The 17169-nt window shown below is 33.0% G+C and overlaps 1 protein-coding gene across 4 annotated transcripts in view; it reads left to right on the top strand.

The window, feature by feature from the left end:
* COL11A1 (collagen type XI alpha 1 chain) overlaps positions 1-17169 on the top strand; it is a 196770-nt gene that overhangs the window by 132853 nt on the left and 46748 nt on the right. For all 4 annotated transcript variants that reach the window (XM_077905647.1, XM_077905645.1, XM_077905646.1 and 1 more), the window contains 2 exons: positions 10646-10753; positions 16906-17013. In XM_077905647.1, the coding sequence (XP_077761773.1) occupies positions 10646-10753; positions 16906-17013 (216 nt within the window). The remainder of the gene's footprint in view (positions 1-10645; positions 10754-16905; positions 17014-17169) is intronic.

The raw sequence follows: 17169 nt of genomic DNA, 5'->3' as shown, positions 1-17169 counted from the left end.
CCTCAAGCTTGTGTCCTTGTGAGAATGACAGTTTAGTGATACCTTCCATGCCTGGAGCAATTTTACCTGGTCAGGATCTATAACAACAAAGACAAAACACTCTCACATGAAAACCCAAAACCTCTCAGCAGTCACAAGAAATTTTAAAAGGTTTTTCGACTTTGCTAATAGAAATGCTTCACAGATGCTCACCATGAGTTCGTTTATTTTGGATTAACACCCTTTCTTATAATAGATTCACATGTCCAATTCTGTATGCATCAACCAATTGAGATTCTTCCTCAAAGCTGATGCAAGAGGAACAACTAAAGACATCATTCATATTTATTAGTTCACTGTGCTATTGTTATAATTGCTATAAAATATAGTAAAAAGGTTCATGATGATGACTTATACTTCATAACAAGTATTTTTATCGTTTTATTTGGGGGGGGCAAAGGGTGAGGGAGAGATAATTTTAAGCAGGCTCCACATTCGGTGTGGAGCCCCACCTGGGGCTTAATCTCGTGACCCAGAGATCATGACATGAGCCGAAATCAAGAGTCAGATGCTTAATCTACTGAGCCACCCAGGTACCTCCAATAACAAGTTTTAAACAAGCCTTGCTTTGCTCCATCTAAAGCAATTATGTGAACTTGAAATTTGATTGGAAAAGTTTTTATTCCGAATGAAAAGATTAAAAGAAAAAACTGTTGATTTTCTAGACATAAACCATAACCTACCCAGAAAATTTGTTCATGTTAATTCTTACCTCTTGAGGTTCAAGACTTTGTATGGTGTTACCTTCCAATTGATGGTAAACACAAGGAATCAGGAGTGGTGACTTTGGCAAAAAAGATCACAAATTCTATTTTGCAATGTTGATCAAAGAGTAATGTCAAAATATCAGAGGAAAATATTTGGTCATTTGGTGAGAGACAATGAAATTCTAAGTCATGAGGGATAAAGGTATAAAAATGTCCTGTAAAACTTCTTGATTCTATAGTAGATGAATCTGAGTTTATATCCATCTCATACTAACTTTGCCTTTGAGATATTGACTAAGTCATGGTAAGTGAAGGACTGAAATCCCTAAGAAGAGAGAAGAATGGAGATTTTGGCTATTCATATTAAAGAAAAAATATTAAAGTGTTGAATTCTCTGCAGAAAGAATGTGAATAAAGAATGTGAAGGGTAAAAGAAATAGGGAAGGGAAATGAATTAATGTTAAAAGTGTTGATTCTTTCAACTCTTAATGCTAGAACTTTATAATCTTTATTTGATTGGATTCTTGTTGCTTGATCCAGTAGATATTATTCCATTTTTAAAGGCAAAAGATTTGGGGCTTAGAGAAGGTCAACAACTTACCCTTACCCAAGTTCATAGTCCCTTAAAAGGAGACAAAACGTCATGATAACACATTATACAGACTCATTCCCAAATGTGTATGCCTCTCACTCTGCAACATTTGCTAAAATAAGTGTCTTTTCCTTCCGTCTCCATTACTCTCCCTTTCTCTACTTCTTCACCTCTTTACCCTCCTCTCTCTCAATTGCATTCTCCCAAGTCCTCTTGATCATTCTCTACCGTGTGAACAATTTCATCAAAAGGAAGAGAATTATAGGAGTTAGTATCACAGCTAACTGGCTTTAGTATTCCTATATGTGGTCTTTATAACCATAGCTTAACTTAAATGAATGAAAGTTCAAACTGCTTAAACAGATGTACCGGTTGAATCTTTAATGACTATAGATGTTTTTCAGAACACTATTGAATCTTTAGCTTCTTAATCCTAGAATACAATTTTCAAGGAGCCTAGGTGTGCTGTGTATTTCTGGATTACTAGAAAAATAAATTCCCTCATTGCATACTATATTGATGAACTAAAACTAAAAGCCCTAAGTAGAGCTTTAATCGATTAACAGTTCTTTCTCACAGTGAGATTTTTAAAGTTTGTACATGTCACAACTATGTACCTTATACACTATTTTTATATATGCTTATCCATATAAAGTGAAATATAAGATTTCATAGTCATCCATCCATCTTTGTGCCCATTTGTTTATTTATAAATATTTTTGACATTTCTTCTCTTTATTCATAATCCATTCAGTCAGAAATATACTCTGGACTAGCTTTGTCGCATTGCTATGACATCCTACCGAAGTGAATTTACTGAAACTCTGCTAGGTCCAGCTGGGATGTCATTGGCTTGTGTTTGGAGAAACTATATTGTGAAGCCTTATATCAACCAAAAGGATCTTTTGAGGATATGGGAGATTGCTTGATGCAGGGCCCTTGCTATGAATATCCTTAAATCTTTTTTTTAATCATAGCTTTAAAACTCTTTGTAATTTATTGAGCAGTTAGCTAGCTTTTTTTTTTTTTTTCCTTTTAACTGTTAGGAATTGTGAAACCAATTTCTCTTTTGCTTTGACTTACAGAATTCATGGAGTTAAAATTGAGATCCAATAAAAAAGATAACTCCGTTTTGCTTTATGACTGTTCTTGTAACTTTCTGAGTTCAATTCTATCAAAAACAATATGTGTGATATACTTTAATGTCATCTATTATGTTTTATTATAATAATTATTTTTTATTATAATTATTTTTTAAGTGTGCTGGACAGGACCCATTAAATTGATTTCACAACCCATGAAGTTGGGAAAAATCTTGGTCTATTGTATGCATTTTTAGGTTACTAATATTATCAGTTCTATCTTTTGCCAATGAAAATTTAATTTGCGTATCTGTTTTTATTCCCTTTCCTCTTTTTTCTTGTCTGTTTTTTTATTTATATGATCTTATATTTTATGTCTTCCCTGCAAGCTGCTAAAATCTTTTCTGACAGAAAAACTATAATTAAATAAATATCTGAATATACCAATCTCTTAAGCTAAAGTTAAATAGATTCATTAAATAGATATTTCTTGCAAAGAGCTTATGGTATACTGAAGAAGACAGATATAAAATAGATAAAATAACATAATAAATAATAAGTAATCTATTAAAATATAGCACAAAGCAGACAAGATGGGAACAATGATTTTTTTAATGTTCTAATTATAGCTGTAAATAAAAATCAGTTTTATTTATGAAAAGCAAGTCTTCTAAAGATTGTGCTACTTGAAGTGATTAAGAAATGGATTTTAGTGCTCCCACTGAAGACAAACAAAATGACCCTAACAGGGTGCTGTGACTTTGGGCTTTTGAAGTTTGGCAGAAACCAAGTGCTCTCTATGTGCAAGATGTTGTATACAAGAGCTGGTAATAGATGCCAATCAAAGCACAGGCATGTTTTCTGATCTCAGGGGGTTTACCCACTAAGTGGATGTCTCGATGCACACACACAAAGCAGATAGCAACAAAGGACTGAAAAGAAGAAAGGAAGACAGTGAAGCATTTTTCTCACATGTTGAACGTAAACTTTAGTAAACATTTTATATTTATGTAAACACACAATATACATAAAAATATTATGTAACCAAATTCTCAGATTGTACCTACTACCTACATTTTCATAAAACAAAATCAAAGAAAATATATTCTCTAAATAATCTCTCCTCTGTATATTTTTTTCTGATATGGAACCACCTTTTTGCCAATAGTTCTTTCTCTAAAAATAAGGAGATTAAAATAGAATGGTGCGCTCAGTAAGAATCTTATATTCTTACAACTACATTTTTTCCCCCTGAGAGTGGTAGGAGTTAATATGGAGAAAGTATGAGGGGGATCAAACATATAGCTTCTAAAAGTTAAATGTCCAAGATTTCAAAATTGTGCCATACATACATTACCCCTTTCCTATGACTTCTCTATTTCGTGACTATGTTCTGATCATTCTGAATCTCTCTTTCTCTTTATGTGCTAATTATTTATTTTGGTCATATTTTTCTTAGGATTTTATATGTTTTTTCTATTATAATTCCTATTTTTTTCTAATTTTGTTTTTATGTTCTATTTCAGAGAAGCTTCTTTTCACTGACTTTTACCTAGCCCTCAATCCACGGAATAGATAAATTCTAAGTAGGGTTATATCTACTGACTAATTCATCGTATACTATACTCTTTAAGATAGAGCACATTTTGTCTATTGGAGTCCAGGTAACCTATTATGACATTCAACCAGGTATGAGCAAAGTATTGGGATGGTAGAGATCAATGACTAAAGATTGAGATATTACTATAGAACTTTGACTTAATCATTCAGTATTTATACTTTAAATTCTGGTAATGCTTGATATTTTATCTGAATTTTTAGCTTTTATGATCTAAAATACATGTAATCTGGGGAGTGGGAATTTCCTCAAATTGTTTTGCTGGGAAGGTCCAGTTGACCCTAAAAGAAAGGGCAGAATTTTTTTTCCTCCTTCTACTTGAATAGCTCTAGTTCATAAAAATTGCTGTTTATGCTCTTAAGTACAAACAGTGTGGAAAAATCTCCATTCTTCTTTTAACAGTATATCCTTAATATACCACGTAAAACTTCTGGATCTTAGTTTTCTCTTCTATAAAATTTTACCTCTATACTCATTTGAAATTGCATATCTATTTTTGAAACATAGGAATGTTCAAGTACAGTTCTCTGAAATTTCTTACATTCATAATTGAAGACAGACATTGCTCAAAGAACTTTAGCAGTATCACGACATTAAATATCACAAAAACCTGGTGACAAACTATTTCTGTCCCCACCATATTGGTGAGAAATGTGAGCCATCGAGTGGTTAGTCATTTTGCTCAAGATGGGAATGTTAGTGGCTCCAGTCCTGGAAAAGGAAAGATCACACATACAACAGACATTTATTTACTTAGGGTCTGCTATGTCCAAGTAACTACCCAAAGTTCTGGAGGCCAGTGAAAAATAAATAAATAAGAATCGTACCTTTGTGGAGCTGATCATTATCCATTTAATCTGTGTTTAAACCCAAGCATATTTGTTTTAGATGTAAATGTTTACTGACAATTATAAAACCCTCTGCTCTTTACTATAGCCAGTTACAGAGCTATGCAATAATTTGTATCATGATAAATGTCTACTCTTTGTAGGAAAAAAATGCATTTATAACATGAGTCTCTCAAGGGCTGCTACCTATGATAATTCATTTTGTATTCCCAGTTAGTGTCACGAGAAAGTAGATTCTAACTATATTTTTGTAGAATGTGAAAATGGGTTCTCTTTTTAATATGGGGTTTAATTTTTTTAATGAGATTTCTCCAGTGGTTCAGTTGGGACTAAAGGATTCATAAGGCTTATTCTTTGAAAAGTTGGCCTGGGAATATTTTTAAAAGATTTTCATGTTTGTAAGATCATTTGCTTAATAGGTAGATATCATCAGAGATTTTCACTTTTCATTTGTATAAGTATAAAAAAATCATTGCAGAGCATGCTGTTATTAAAAATATCTAGACTTATAGAATGTTTGAAATAACTAATGGACAAAGAAATCACAGTTATGCTTAAATCACAAATATACATCCAAAAAGTCTCTTATTGTTTTCATCCACTGTTTCAAAGTTAATGAGCTGTGACAAGATCATGAGCAATATTTTAACTGCAGGAAAGTAATATGTTTTTATTGTTAATTTTAATGCAGGTTCCACAAGCAAGATGGCAATCTGAAATTTAATCTTATGAATGCTCCAAGGGAGTAATTAAAATAGTTAAGCTATGCCATAAAAAATAGCATATAGTATTTGCAAACTATACACATTGTCATTGATTCAAATCAGCTCTCTTTCTCTACCTGATATACATGAACATTTTATTTGATTAATTTTAAAAATTAAACATACTTTACTAGAAAATTAATAAGCATCTTTTTTTTAAGTAAAGGCCATTACTTATTTTCATATAACTTCTCAGGCATGATATATTCAGCTAAGGAAATATATATTTCTCTTAATTTTTATAACACATTTTCTAAGGAAAGTATGTATTCAATCGATGCTCTTTCTTCTGAAAATTTTGGAAATTTCTGTTGACTACACATAAATACATTTAGATCATAAATTTTTTAACATATCTATCATGTCCATATATTTTGTAGAAAGACCAGTGTATAGGTCTAATTCTGTTATCATGTTCTTATATTTATTACTGTTATTTGTAATTATTTGATGCATATAGTAAATATTTTATGCTTTGGAAGTATTAGTAAAGAAATCATGGAGGTCTTTGCAGGACGAAATTTAGTATGTCAAATGCTACATTAATTCCTTCAGAAAATAATGGTAGAAAACCTAGCATACTATGGTAAGTTGTGTAAGGAATATTTAGAAAGATGGCTCATGTTTTAAATTCTCAGAATAATACAACTTTTAGAAAAGATGGTTGTTATCCTGGGCCTAAAGAATGGCTAAAATTTTAATAGTACAGGAGAAGACTAAAGATTTTCCAAGATAGAGTGTATGTAAGTGTGACCAACCACTCAGAGGTAACAGCAGGCGTATTGTATTAGAGGGACAATGAGAGATATGATGCATTAGGAGAAAATAATTTGCAATACTAAAATCTAAAGTAAAAAATTTCTGAGTGTGTGTATATGAGTATTTGGTGGAGGGGTGATCAAGGATAAATATATTTTCAAAAAGAAGCATTAAACCAAACTGAGTTCTGTACACAAGGAAGAAGAGTTAGCTTCTAAAACCAAAAGTGGAACATAATGAAAAAAGTCCCACACGTGTGTTAAATTGTTCTCAAAACTAAAAACAATTCCTTGTTGTAGAAAATTAAAAATAAACTTGTAAGCACAGTGACAAAAAGTAAAGATTCTAATGAATTGTTTAAACTCTGTTTAACAAACTCTGTTTATGTCAATGACAAACTATGTCAATGACAGAGAGTGGCTATTTGGACAAAGGACATAAGTATTGCCACAAATTCTTTGAAGTTTTCTCATTTTACAGAATGTTCAATGAATATAAGCTCATTCAGGTAGAAATGGTGTTATATGGCTATGTTTCTTTTATTAAAATTTAGCACAATATGTATGAATTATAGTGGTACAAACAATTGGGGATTCTTTTTTTTTTTTTTTCACCATTTATTCATGAAATCCTCGGAACCTAGAATCATTGTGTGAATCATGGCACATCAAGCTCTTATGGCCTTTACCTGAAAAATAAGCAAACTGTATTGGTATTAAATTATATTGCATACGCAGAGTACTAAGCACAATTTATTTGTTTAATAGGCTTGATAATTGGAAAATAATACGTTTTTTTAATATATGTTTCTGCTCCTAGTGAGTCTCCCCCTTTTATCATCCTAGTTTCATAGCTGTTTCCTTCAACACAGTCTACGTGTTGTCTTCCTCGGGTAGTCTTCCACCAACACAGTTGGTGTTTAAATGTAAAACAGAAATAAAGAGAGACTTCATGGCCTAAAGTCAAAATTGCATCTCATTTTGTATAGTCAATTACAAGTAAAATATCTCAGCACTTAAATTGGATGCTTTAGATTTGATAACGCTAATGGGTAGTAATCCTTTTCTGAGATTTTTACAAGTGAAATGGTAAAACAGAAATGTAATGCAGTGATGTTGTACCAGTTTTTCGGAGAAGTAGAGATTTATCTTTAAGGATGTCACGTTGTATGCTGTCTTCATTTGATATTTTTATATTACATAAAAAGAGTATTTGATTTACTGAACTTTTTCTTTATCTCTTTGTGATTCAAGAAACACCTTTGCATTTGTCTCAGAGTCCTTGTTCTTAATCCTCTTGTCTTCCTCCTTCTTCCTGTCTCTCTCTGTCTTGTCCTTCCTTTTTCACTACCTTTCTCTCCCTCCTCCTTGTGCTCACCCTCACCCTCCAGGCTTCCTTTCTCACCTCTTTTGCTCTAATCAATAGGGACAAGTCTTTACCTTCCTTTCACATTTAGGGCAGTGGTCCTGAATGCAAAACACTTAGAGGACTCTACTCTTATTTTTCTCTTCTGCATTGGCTTCTGAAATCATTCATTCAAAGTCTTTTACCTCAACAATTACACCACTTGTGATTGATTTTTTTGCATAAAACATTTTTTGTTAAATTTCAAAAAACATTTTGACAGAGGGATAGGTGTTTATTATCTAAAAAAAATACTAACTGCAATTTTTCTTTGTAATTGTTTCTTATTTAGTATTTGAAATATGTAATTGGTAAAATTTAATTTTCAAACAACTCTTGGTTAACTATCATGCAATATGAGGAAGAGTTCTTGTTTTTTTTTTTAATAAATTATTTTTTTATTGGTGTTCAATTTACCAACATACAGAATAACACCCAGTGCTCATCCCGTCAAGTGTCCCCCTCAGTGCCCGTCACCCATTCACCCCCACCCCCCACCCTTCTCCCCTCCCACCACCCCTAGTTCGTTTCTCAGAGTTAGGAGTCTTTATGTTCTGTCTCCTTTTCTGATATTTCCCACACATTTCTTCTCCCTTCCCTTATATTCCCTTTCACTATCATTTATATTCCCCAAATGAATGAGAACATGCACTGTTTGTCCTTCTCCGATTGACTTTAAATATATACTTATAGAGCAAAAATGCCACTTTTTGTTTATATCAAGTTGTTTCATGATTTCTTTAACCATGTTTTTGGTAAAGTTTCTCCAAATTATTTCTATCTCCTAAGTTTAAGGTACCCTAAAATTTAAAAAAAAAACAGTTGTAATAAAACAAAAATATATAAAATCACTTTTTCTAGTTTCACTCTTAAATTATTACCAATAATCTCAAATCTGTACTCCCTTAATTCATTTAATTGTGTTGACATTCAGATGCCTGGCTAAATAAAAATTATTCTATGTACCTTGTGAATTTAGCCAGAAAAATAATATCAGGAAATTAAGTAGTAAATATTTTTATAATTTTCTGTAATCAACTGATATTTCAGAAACATTGAATTCAAATAATTGATAATTAAATATCCCCTGGGAATCATTGATGTCTCCATTAGAGAGAAGCAGTGGTGGCTTTGTGGCAAAAGCACAGAGAGGAGCCCAAGGTCAGGGTTTCTCTTGACTAGCTACAGTTTCTCACCTTTACCACTGACAGGCTACAACTACACATTCAATGCTATGGAATGTTTGTGAGAATAAAGTGACAAAATGAATGTGAAGTGGATTTATAAATTGTCAAGAACTGTGTCAATACAAATTGTTTTCATTTTTATCACTGTTCTTGTGTTTATACGTAATTGGTTCTCTACCTCATAAAATATAAATTAGAACAAAGTCACTAATTCATATTTGTATAATAAAAAGATTTTCAATTATATGGGAAGTAAATATGAGAAAATAAGTGCTAAAGTATTGTATTTTACAAATTTTATAAGTCATTTCTTCTATGAATTTTTAAAGGGTGATATTATCTAAACATCTTAATTTTTTAGGAGAACTATGAAAAATCATGTTTCCTAATATTTCACACTTAGTTCAATCGTGAAAGAAAATGATAAATCGTAACTTAACCACCCATCTAGAAATCTAATTGAAAGACAACATTCTTGTTATGTTTTTAAAATAAAATTGGAGGGGATCCCTGGGTGGCTCAGCGGTTTGGCGCCTGCCTTTGGCCCAGGGCGCGATCCTGGAGTCCCGGGATCAAGTCCCACGTCGGGCTCCTGACATGGAGCCTGCTTCTCCCTCCTCCTGTGTCTCTGCCCCACCCCTCTCTGTGTCTATCATAAATAAATAAATAAATCTTAAAAAAAAAAACGTAAAATGAGGTACACATCTATTAAAAGAAGAGTCTTAATCAGTTAAAAAAAATAAAAAATAAAATAAAATAAAATTGGAAATAGTAAATAAGTAACATTTGAGCTTTAAATGACTTAGTAAATGGGTTTGCATTTATTTTCTTCTTCCTTTAAATAATTCTTTCTTAAATTGTTGATAGATGTAATTAATATGAGGTAGAATCCACACTGTTATTTTTTTTAAGTTTTACATATTTAGTATTTTTAAAGCAAATTAGTTGAAAATATATGGTGTCTTCTTTGAAACTCAATTGGACATACCTAATTATATGAATTATATTGCCAGTGTTCATAATAAAATCCGATGATCCCTGTCAGACTCTAAGATAACTTTAAGGACTTATTTTCTGGGAAAAAAGTCCAAGTTCTGGGATGATGATTATCAAATGTTATTATCTAAAAAAAGTTATACTTTTAACAGGTTATACTTGTAACCTAATGCAGTGGCAATATCTGAACTCATTTTTTAGGACTTTGAAATTGTGATTCAGCAAGTTTGAGGTGAAGCCCAGAAATCACTTTGAGAAACACTAGTCTAGAAAAATTTTTTGCCAATCCATAATAATACAGGGAGAAAATCATATAACCTATTTACTGGATTTATGTTTTAGAAAGCATTATGAACAGTTGTGAACACTTCAAAAAGCATGATATCTGTAAAGTATTAAAGATACACAAATTAAAATTTTTCATCTTATCAATATTTTCTAACTCAATATCTGTGGTTAATATTGGGGCTTGAAATTAATCACTCAAATAATGAGTACAACTCTTCCTATTAGAGATCTCCCAATTGTCTAAAAGTGACTTTTACACTATTCACTGTACTTTAAGATTCCACTATTAAATAAATGATTCTTAAGCCTTATGACTTTTTCCCATTACTAATAACAGAATACTTTCTTCCCCACATACTAGGGTTCACCAGGAGAACGTGGATCAGCAGGTACAGCTGGCCCAATTGGTTTGCCAGGGCGTCCAGGACCCCAGGGTCCTCCTGGTCCAGCTGGAGAGAAAGGTGCTCCTGTAAGTAATTTCAAGGAGAAAATATATTATACTGCCATTCTGCACAAGTTATTACTTTTTATTCAAGGATATTAGCTCTTCATACTCCACTGCCTTCTCTCTGCATATGTGCCTGGCATATAAACACACTTCTTTTTATATTTATAATAGAGAAAATTTCAAATTCAATTAAATAAGATGACATTTTCCCACACTTTATGAAACTCTAAGACCTGTGAGGGAGTTGGATATTATTAATGTAAAAAGCTTCTGATTTTGCTCCTTTTAAAAAATAAAATTGGAGTTTTGATTAAAACTACACTTTGCAGCTTTATATTAGAAAAGTGTGCACTTTTTACTCCTCTTGTATTACAACTTCATATCCAGTATTTCCAAAGTCTGTAAATGAAACCCATAGAAAGTGGCTGCCCTTCTCATGTAATTTGAGTTTTGATCTGCAGTGAATGAGATAGAAAACATCCAACCAATTATTTTATTTTATATTTACTGGATTTAATTTTTTTTATTTTTAAATGTTTGTAGGCTGTATTCTATTCATTAGGCTTATGTTTGTCAAAATTTCTTCTCAGATTTTGTTTTTGTTTTGATTTAATCATATTAATTTTTTAAAAATTCTTATCTTCCAAGAATAAAATACAAACTCATTCAATAAATGGTATAATGTTGACCATAATACATAAAAATAAGAGTTCAATACTTTTTATTATATTTAAGTCTTAAAATGTATAATCTAGTTTAAACCTAAAATTTACAAAATACTGTCTTTATCACTAAGACTTTAGTTTTAGCGAGTTGCTTTCATTGTCCATGCATTTTCTCTCATTACTGTTTGTGATATTATTCCATTATATCCAAATTAAAATGCTCTGTGTAATATTACCTTTCAGAAGTATCTAAAATATTAGAATAGAGCCATACCACTTGTACATAGATATTTTTGTGACCAAAAAAGCACTTTTAATTAGAAAACTTTTAAAGCAATATATTCCAGCTTAGTAAATATGTAGAAAATGTAGACATTATTTTCTGAAATGTTAACAACTATGGAAAAACTATTCTTTACCTCCCTTTTACAAACTCTAACTTCTCATCAACTTTTATAGTATACAGTGCATGAAGGGGGGATAGAAAAGACAGATTTAGGCCTTCTCATATAAGTTCACTCAAAAATCCAGGGTACGCATATCTTGGCATAGCACAGTGAAGAATACATACAAAATAAAAGAATATACATTTCTTCTTACACAAATTGAGAATATACTAGTTAGAGAAGTTATGATTCTGTGAAGATAATATACTGAAATGCTGGGTTTTAAAGTGTTTAAATAAATAAAGTGGTTTTATGAAGAAAAAAAAGAAAATATTGAAGCCAAGTGAAGAATATGGAAAAGTAGTGAAAGTGATAATAAGAAGTTAATTTTGTGAAATAGAGAAGATACTGTTGACAGAAGGCCTTCCTTGTAAGGGCTAAGATTTGGACTTGGGTCTCACTGGTGACTGATAATACCCTGACTAAGAAGGGGAAAAAGATGCTCTTCCCATTTGTCCTTTCTCAAATTTTCCTACCACCAGCAAAAGTTCGAAGATGTCATTCTGTTTTTCTTTAGTTCAACAAATAGTTATTGACAGCAACTAAGTGCTGGGCACTGTATTAGTGTTTTTGAAGAAGGTGTCTAGGAAAAGTAGCATAAAAAGATGATAAAAGGTGAAAGTACCCATTGACCTCCATGCAGAAACTTAGCAAAACCTGATAAAATTTTGGCTAAGATGTTAAGTATAGTCTTTTACTTCTTCCTAAATCCAAATATAAATTTGGGATCTTAACTCCTTTGAGCAACTTGTGTTAGAAAAATGTTACGTGATTATTAGTAAGTAAGCTAAGGTTTGCATAAAGAAAAAGATAAGATGGGGGTTTGCATAAAGAAAAAGATAAGATGGGAGTTTGTGTAAGGCAAGTCCTTGGCTGACTTAACCACCAGTCTGCCTCCTTGGAAGGAAGAAAATGGAAAACAATAGCCAGGAATATCCACATGACTTACTTGGGGCAACAACTGTGGCCTAATCTCTATCCCCAAATTAATCAATCAGACTAGAAACTGAGCATGGGGTGTTTGGAAGCACGTCGAATACTCTCTTTTCCAGAAGCTGAAATCTATTCTCCCTGACCTGATAAAAATATTTTTCCAAGTTTTTATTTAAATTCCAGTTAGTTAACATACAGTATATTAGTTTTAGGTGTAGAATTTAGTGATTCATCATTTACATAGAACACCCAGTGCTCATCACAAGTGCCCACCTTAATCCCCATCACCTATTTAACCCATCCTTACTCCTACCTCCCCTCAGTTTGTTTTCTATAGTTAAGAGTCTGTTTCCAGTTTGCCGCCATCATTTTTCCCCTTGTGTTCATCTGTCTTGTTTCTTAAATTCCACCTATGAGTGAAATAATATTGTATTTGTCTTTCTCTGACTGACTCATTTCACTTAGCATAATACACACTAGCTCCACCATGTCATTGCAAATGGCAAGATTTTATTCTTTTTTTATGGCTAAGTAATATTCTATTATGTGTGTGAGTGTGTGTGTGTGTGTGTGTGTGTATACATTCGCATCACATCGTCTTTATCCATTCACCTAATAGAAATACTCTGATGGGGGAAATGATTCTTTAAGAAAACTATTTGGTTAAGGAGGTACTGGATTCAAAGAGTACAGATAAGAAGCTATGTTGGTAATGTATATATTTGGGAGACAGTTGTAGAAATGGAGAGAAAATGCTAGATCCAAAACACAATAAAGACAAAGTAGTAGCCATAAATGGATTAAGCAATAATAGTCTGACACTCCTTTAGGGAGAATCATAATGATCAGAGTTTTGAAAGAATCAAGTAAGAGAAAGAGTAAAAGAGCCCATGACCAAGAAACAGATTCTTAACTCTAGAGGACAAACTGATTGTTACCAGAGAGGAGGTTGCAGGGAAGGATGGGTTAAACTGATGATGAGGATTAAGGAGGGCAGTTGTCACGATGAGCACTGGGTGATGTATGAAAGTGTTGAATCACAATATTGTATGCCTGAAACTAATATTAATACTGTATGTTAAATAACTGGAATTTAAATAAAAACTCTTTTAAAAAAAAGAGCCCATGAGGGATAGAAAATATATCCAAGGCATACCATCATGTAGGCCCAATAGTAAGAGTCTCCTATGTTGAATGTTGTAAAAGATCAAGAATATGGAAAACCAAATAAAAGCAAAAGGAGAGATGAGGACTTGGCCTGTTGGGCATTTATGATCTCTGGGTAATTACAGTGGGGTTCAAAAGAAGGCAGATGATAAAGGAGTGGGGTAGGTACATGGTGAGCAACCCAGTAGGCCATGTGGCTAAAAAACAGCGGGCAGTAGGTAGAAGTACAAGCAGAATTGAATCATTGCTTCTTATTAGATAATGCACATATATTTATTCACTTAATCAATAATAAGGAAAGTATCAGTGAAGAGTGAGGAAGTCAAGGGTGTCAGAGTAGACTAGGGCTTCCAGCTTCAGCCAATCAGAATTGGGCTGGGAATTCAGGTCTACTAATTGTTTAGTTCAAGATTTTGGCTAAGCTATTTAATATCCCAAAGCCTCTGAAAAGAAGGTAACCACAATATTTTGTGAGGATTAGATGAACCTGTAGTTCTGAATTACTTTGTAGAATTGTGATAATAAGTCTGCAGTGAACCATCATCACCATCATGGGTGTGGACCAGAGTTGTCATAAAAAAGGATGGATTATAGCCAGTAAATAAAGGCATAGTTTGGCTTTTGAATAAGGAGGGATGGATTCTGAATTATGATACAAGTTGAGGATAGGGATCCAAGCTAAATACAAGATTATGCCAAGTCAAACATAGGACATGGGATGAGTAGCTGCTTCTATCAAAATTGTAAGCTGAGATTCAGCTATTGACATTAGTGAAGAGATAGAAGGGATGAAATAAAGACTGCTTAAGGAAAGATGGATGATGTTTCTGATAGTCCTGTAGATTGCAGGCGAGGAGATGCATACATAATGGAGGAAGAGTTTGTCATCTTGCAGAGTTGTAAATGAAGAATCTAGATTTAGTGTGGTATAGAGCAGTTGAAAGATTTTTTTTCCTGACTCCACACAGACTAGAATCAGAAGAAATAAATGGCAGGTGATTCTTGGCTGGAGATCATGTGTACTATAATGAAGGCAGATAAGAATTAATCTGTCTTGTTTAAGGATGCTCTTGTATAAAAGAATCAATTTTTGGATGTTAGGCTCTAAAGGAAATTTAAGAAGTATCTGAATAAGCTGATGTGTTTAAAACCATAAGGTTCACTATGAATAACACAGCACATCTTACAAGTATAAATAGGTTTGAGATATTTGACTTAAAGGAAATAAAAGATCCCCAAGCTGACATCAGAGGTATGTCTTAAATGATAATTAAGACATGGTTTTGGAAGAAAGAGCATATGGAATCTAGGAAATTAATAAATTAGAGTTTACAAGTTAACTTTGCTTTATAGATATTTTCTTATTTTTGTTGTCATTAAGTAATTAACTCAACAAATATTCCCTAACTGGCTACTCTGGGCCACAGGCCAAAGGGATGCAGTGGAATGTAAAAACACACATAGTTTCTGCCCTCATAAGATTTATTGTCTGACGGGGTCATTAGATAATAAGCAAAGAATCCCTAAGTACGTGTATAATTACAAACCCTGGTTAGTAATAGGAAAGAAATGTCAGCTTGTAACAGAGGGAACTGAGCTGGAGTCAGGTCTTTTCCTTAGACAGGATGCCAGTGGTGGAATGTAAAAGATGAAGAGGAATTATCTGGTGAAGGGTCCTCCTAGGCATATTCAGGCCAGGTAACAAGAGGGGTATGGAATCAAGTTTAACTGAAAAAAAGGTCTAGAGGGATTGGAATGTAGAGAGCAAGTACAAGGCAGGCTAGATGCTGTTGGGCATGTAGGAGGAGGCCAGTGATTGTAGGCCACACTAACTGCTTGGTCTTTATGTTAGGGATAGTAGACAAGTAAATTGACTGAAGAATGTTGGTAAGATGATCTGATTGTTTCTCTGGTTACAGCATGGGGAATAGTTTGGAGGTAAGAATAGAGGTGAGAAAGGAAAAAGGTTATTTGCATCATTCAAAAGAAGGCTACCAGTATTTGGAGATAAGGTGTTAGTGGTAGAGATAAAGTGAAGTAAATATATTCGGGAGATAAGACAGATAAAATTTAGTCATTGTGAAGGGACAGGAAGTGGTGCGGGGAGAGGGGAGGAGCAGGTAACACAAAGGTGGGAGCTAATGACTTGTGGATTCTCAAACCCTATAATAAGAGAAATGAGAGTCACTGAGAGCAATCAGGTATATGTATCTTATGCAAAACTGATGAAATCTTGACTTTTAGGATATAATTTATTTTAAACTCTGAAAGAACTTTCAATGGAAAATAATGTCATTATCAAGGCACTATTTTCTTAAATTACATGATAGAGGTAAATTTAAAAACGGGGAAATAATGCCACTCTCAAAAAATAAACAAAGAAAACTAATGGCCTTGTCATTTTGAATCCGTCAAAGCAACAATGAATTAAAATATAAAAATCTAGGAAAATCCATGACACATTTGTTAAAAAGAGAAAAAGTTGACACATAAAGCCTATTTTAAAATTGAGTATATGAGCAAATGCACTTTATGATTTTTTTTTTTGGCTTTATAGTCAGTGCACAGCTATTTCAGTAACTCCACCAAAGAAGAATCAAAGCTCAGTGAATTTTCGTAAACATTTAGCATCTGATTTGTCAATGTATAATTCTTGATTAGAAAATGTGTGTTTGAAGGAAAGATTCTAAGATGAGTATTAATTACTTTAATGGACCATAGCCTGAGATTTATAAATTGTTAACAAGGATGGTATTTGCAGTCAAGAAAGAATGTGGGGATCTTTTGTGCCATCATTTGCTACTTGAGCACATTTTTTTTCCTTAATAACACTAAATAGTTTCTTGCTATCAAATATGGAATCCAGAGTATGACTATTGCAGCTGCACATAAAATTCATAATAAACAGCTACCTTATAGATTTCTTACAGTGAAGTAATGGTCTGCTGGATTTTCAATACAGGGAGAAAAAGGTCCCCAAGGCCCTGCAGGGAGAGATGGAGTCCAAGGTCCTGTGGGTCTCCCAGGGCCTGCTGGGCCTGCGGGCTCCCCTGGAGAAGATGGAGACAAGGTTAGTATTTTCTATTCATGTTAGTACCTCTTGTGAAAGTTTAATTTTTTAATCAAGAATCCTAGATTGAAGTTTTCTTAAGATTAGATACCATATCTTAAGATAGCTTTTTCGAAGTTTCATACATGTTCCATGTGCTCCAAAGTTTTAATTTAG

Source organism: Canis aureus, chromosome 8 (assembly GCF_053574225.1).
Source record: "Canis aureus isolate CA01 chromosome 8, VMU_Caureus_v.1.0, whole genome shotgun sequence".
NCBI lineage: Eukaryota > Metazoa > Chordata > Mammalia > Carnivora > Canidae > Canis > Canis aureus.
Note: the sequence above shows the minus strand (reverse complement) of the source record. Positions and strands in the feature narration are given on the sequence as shown.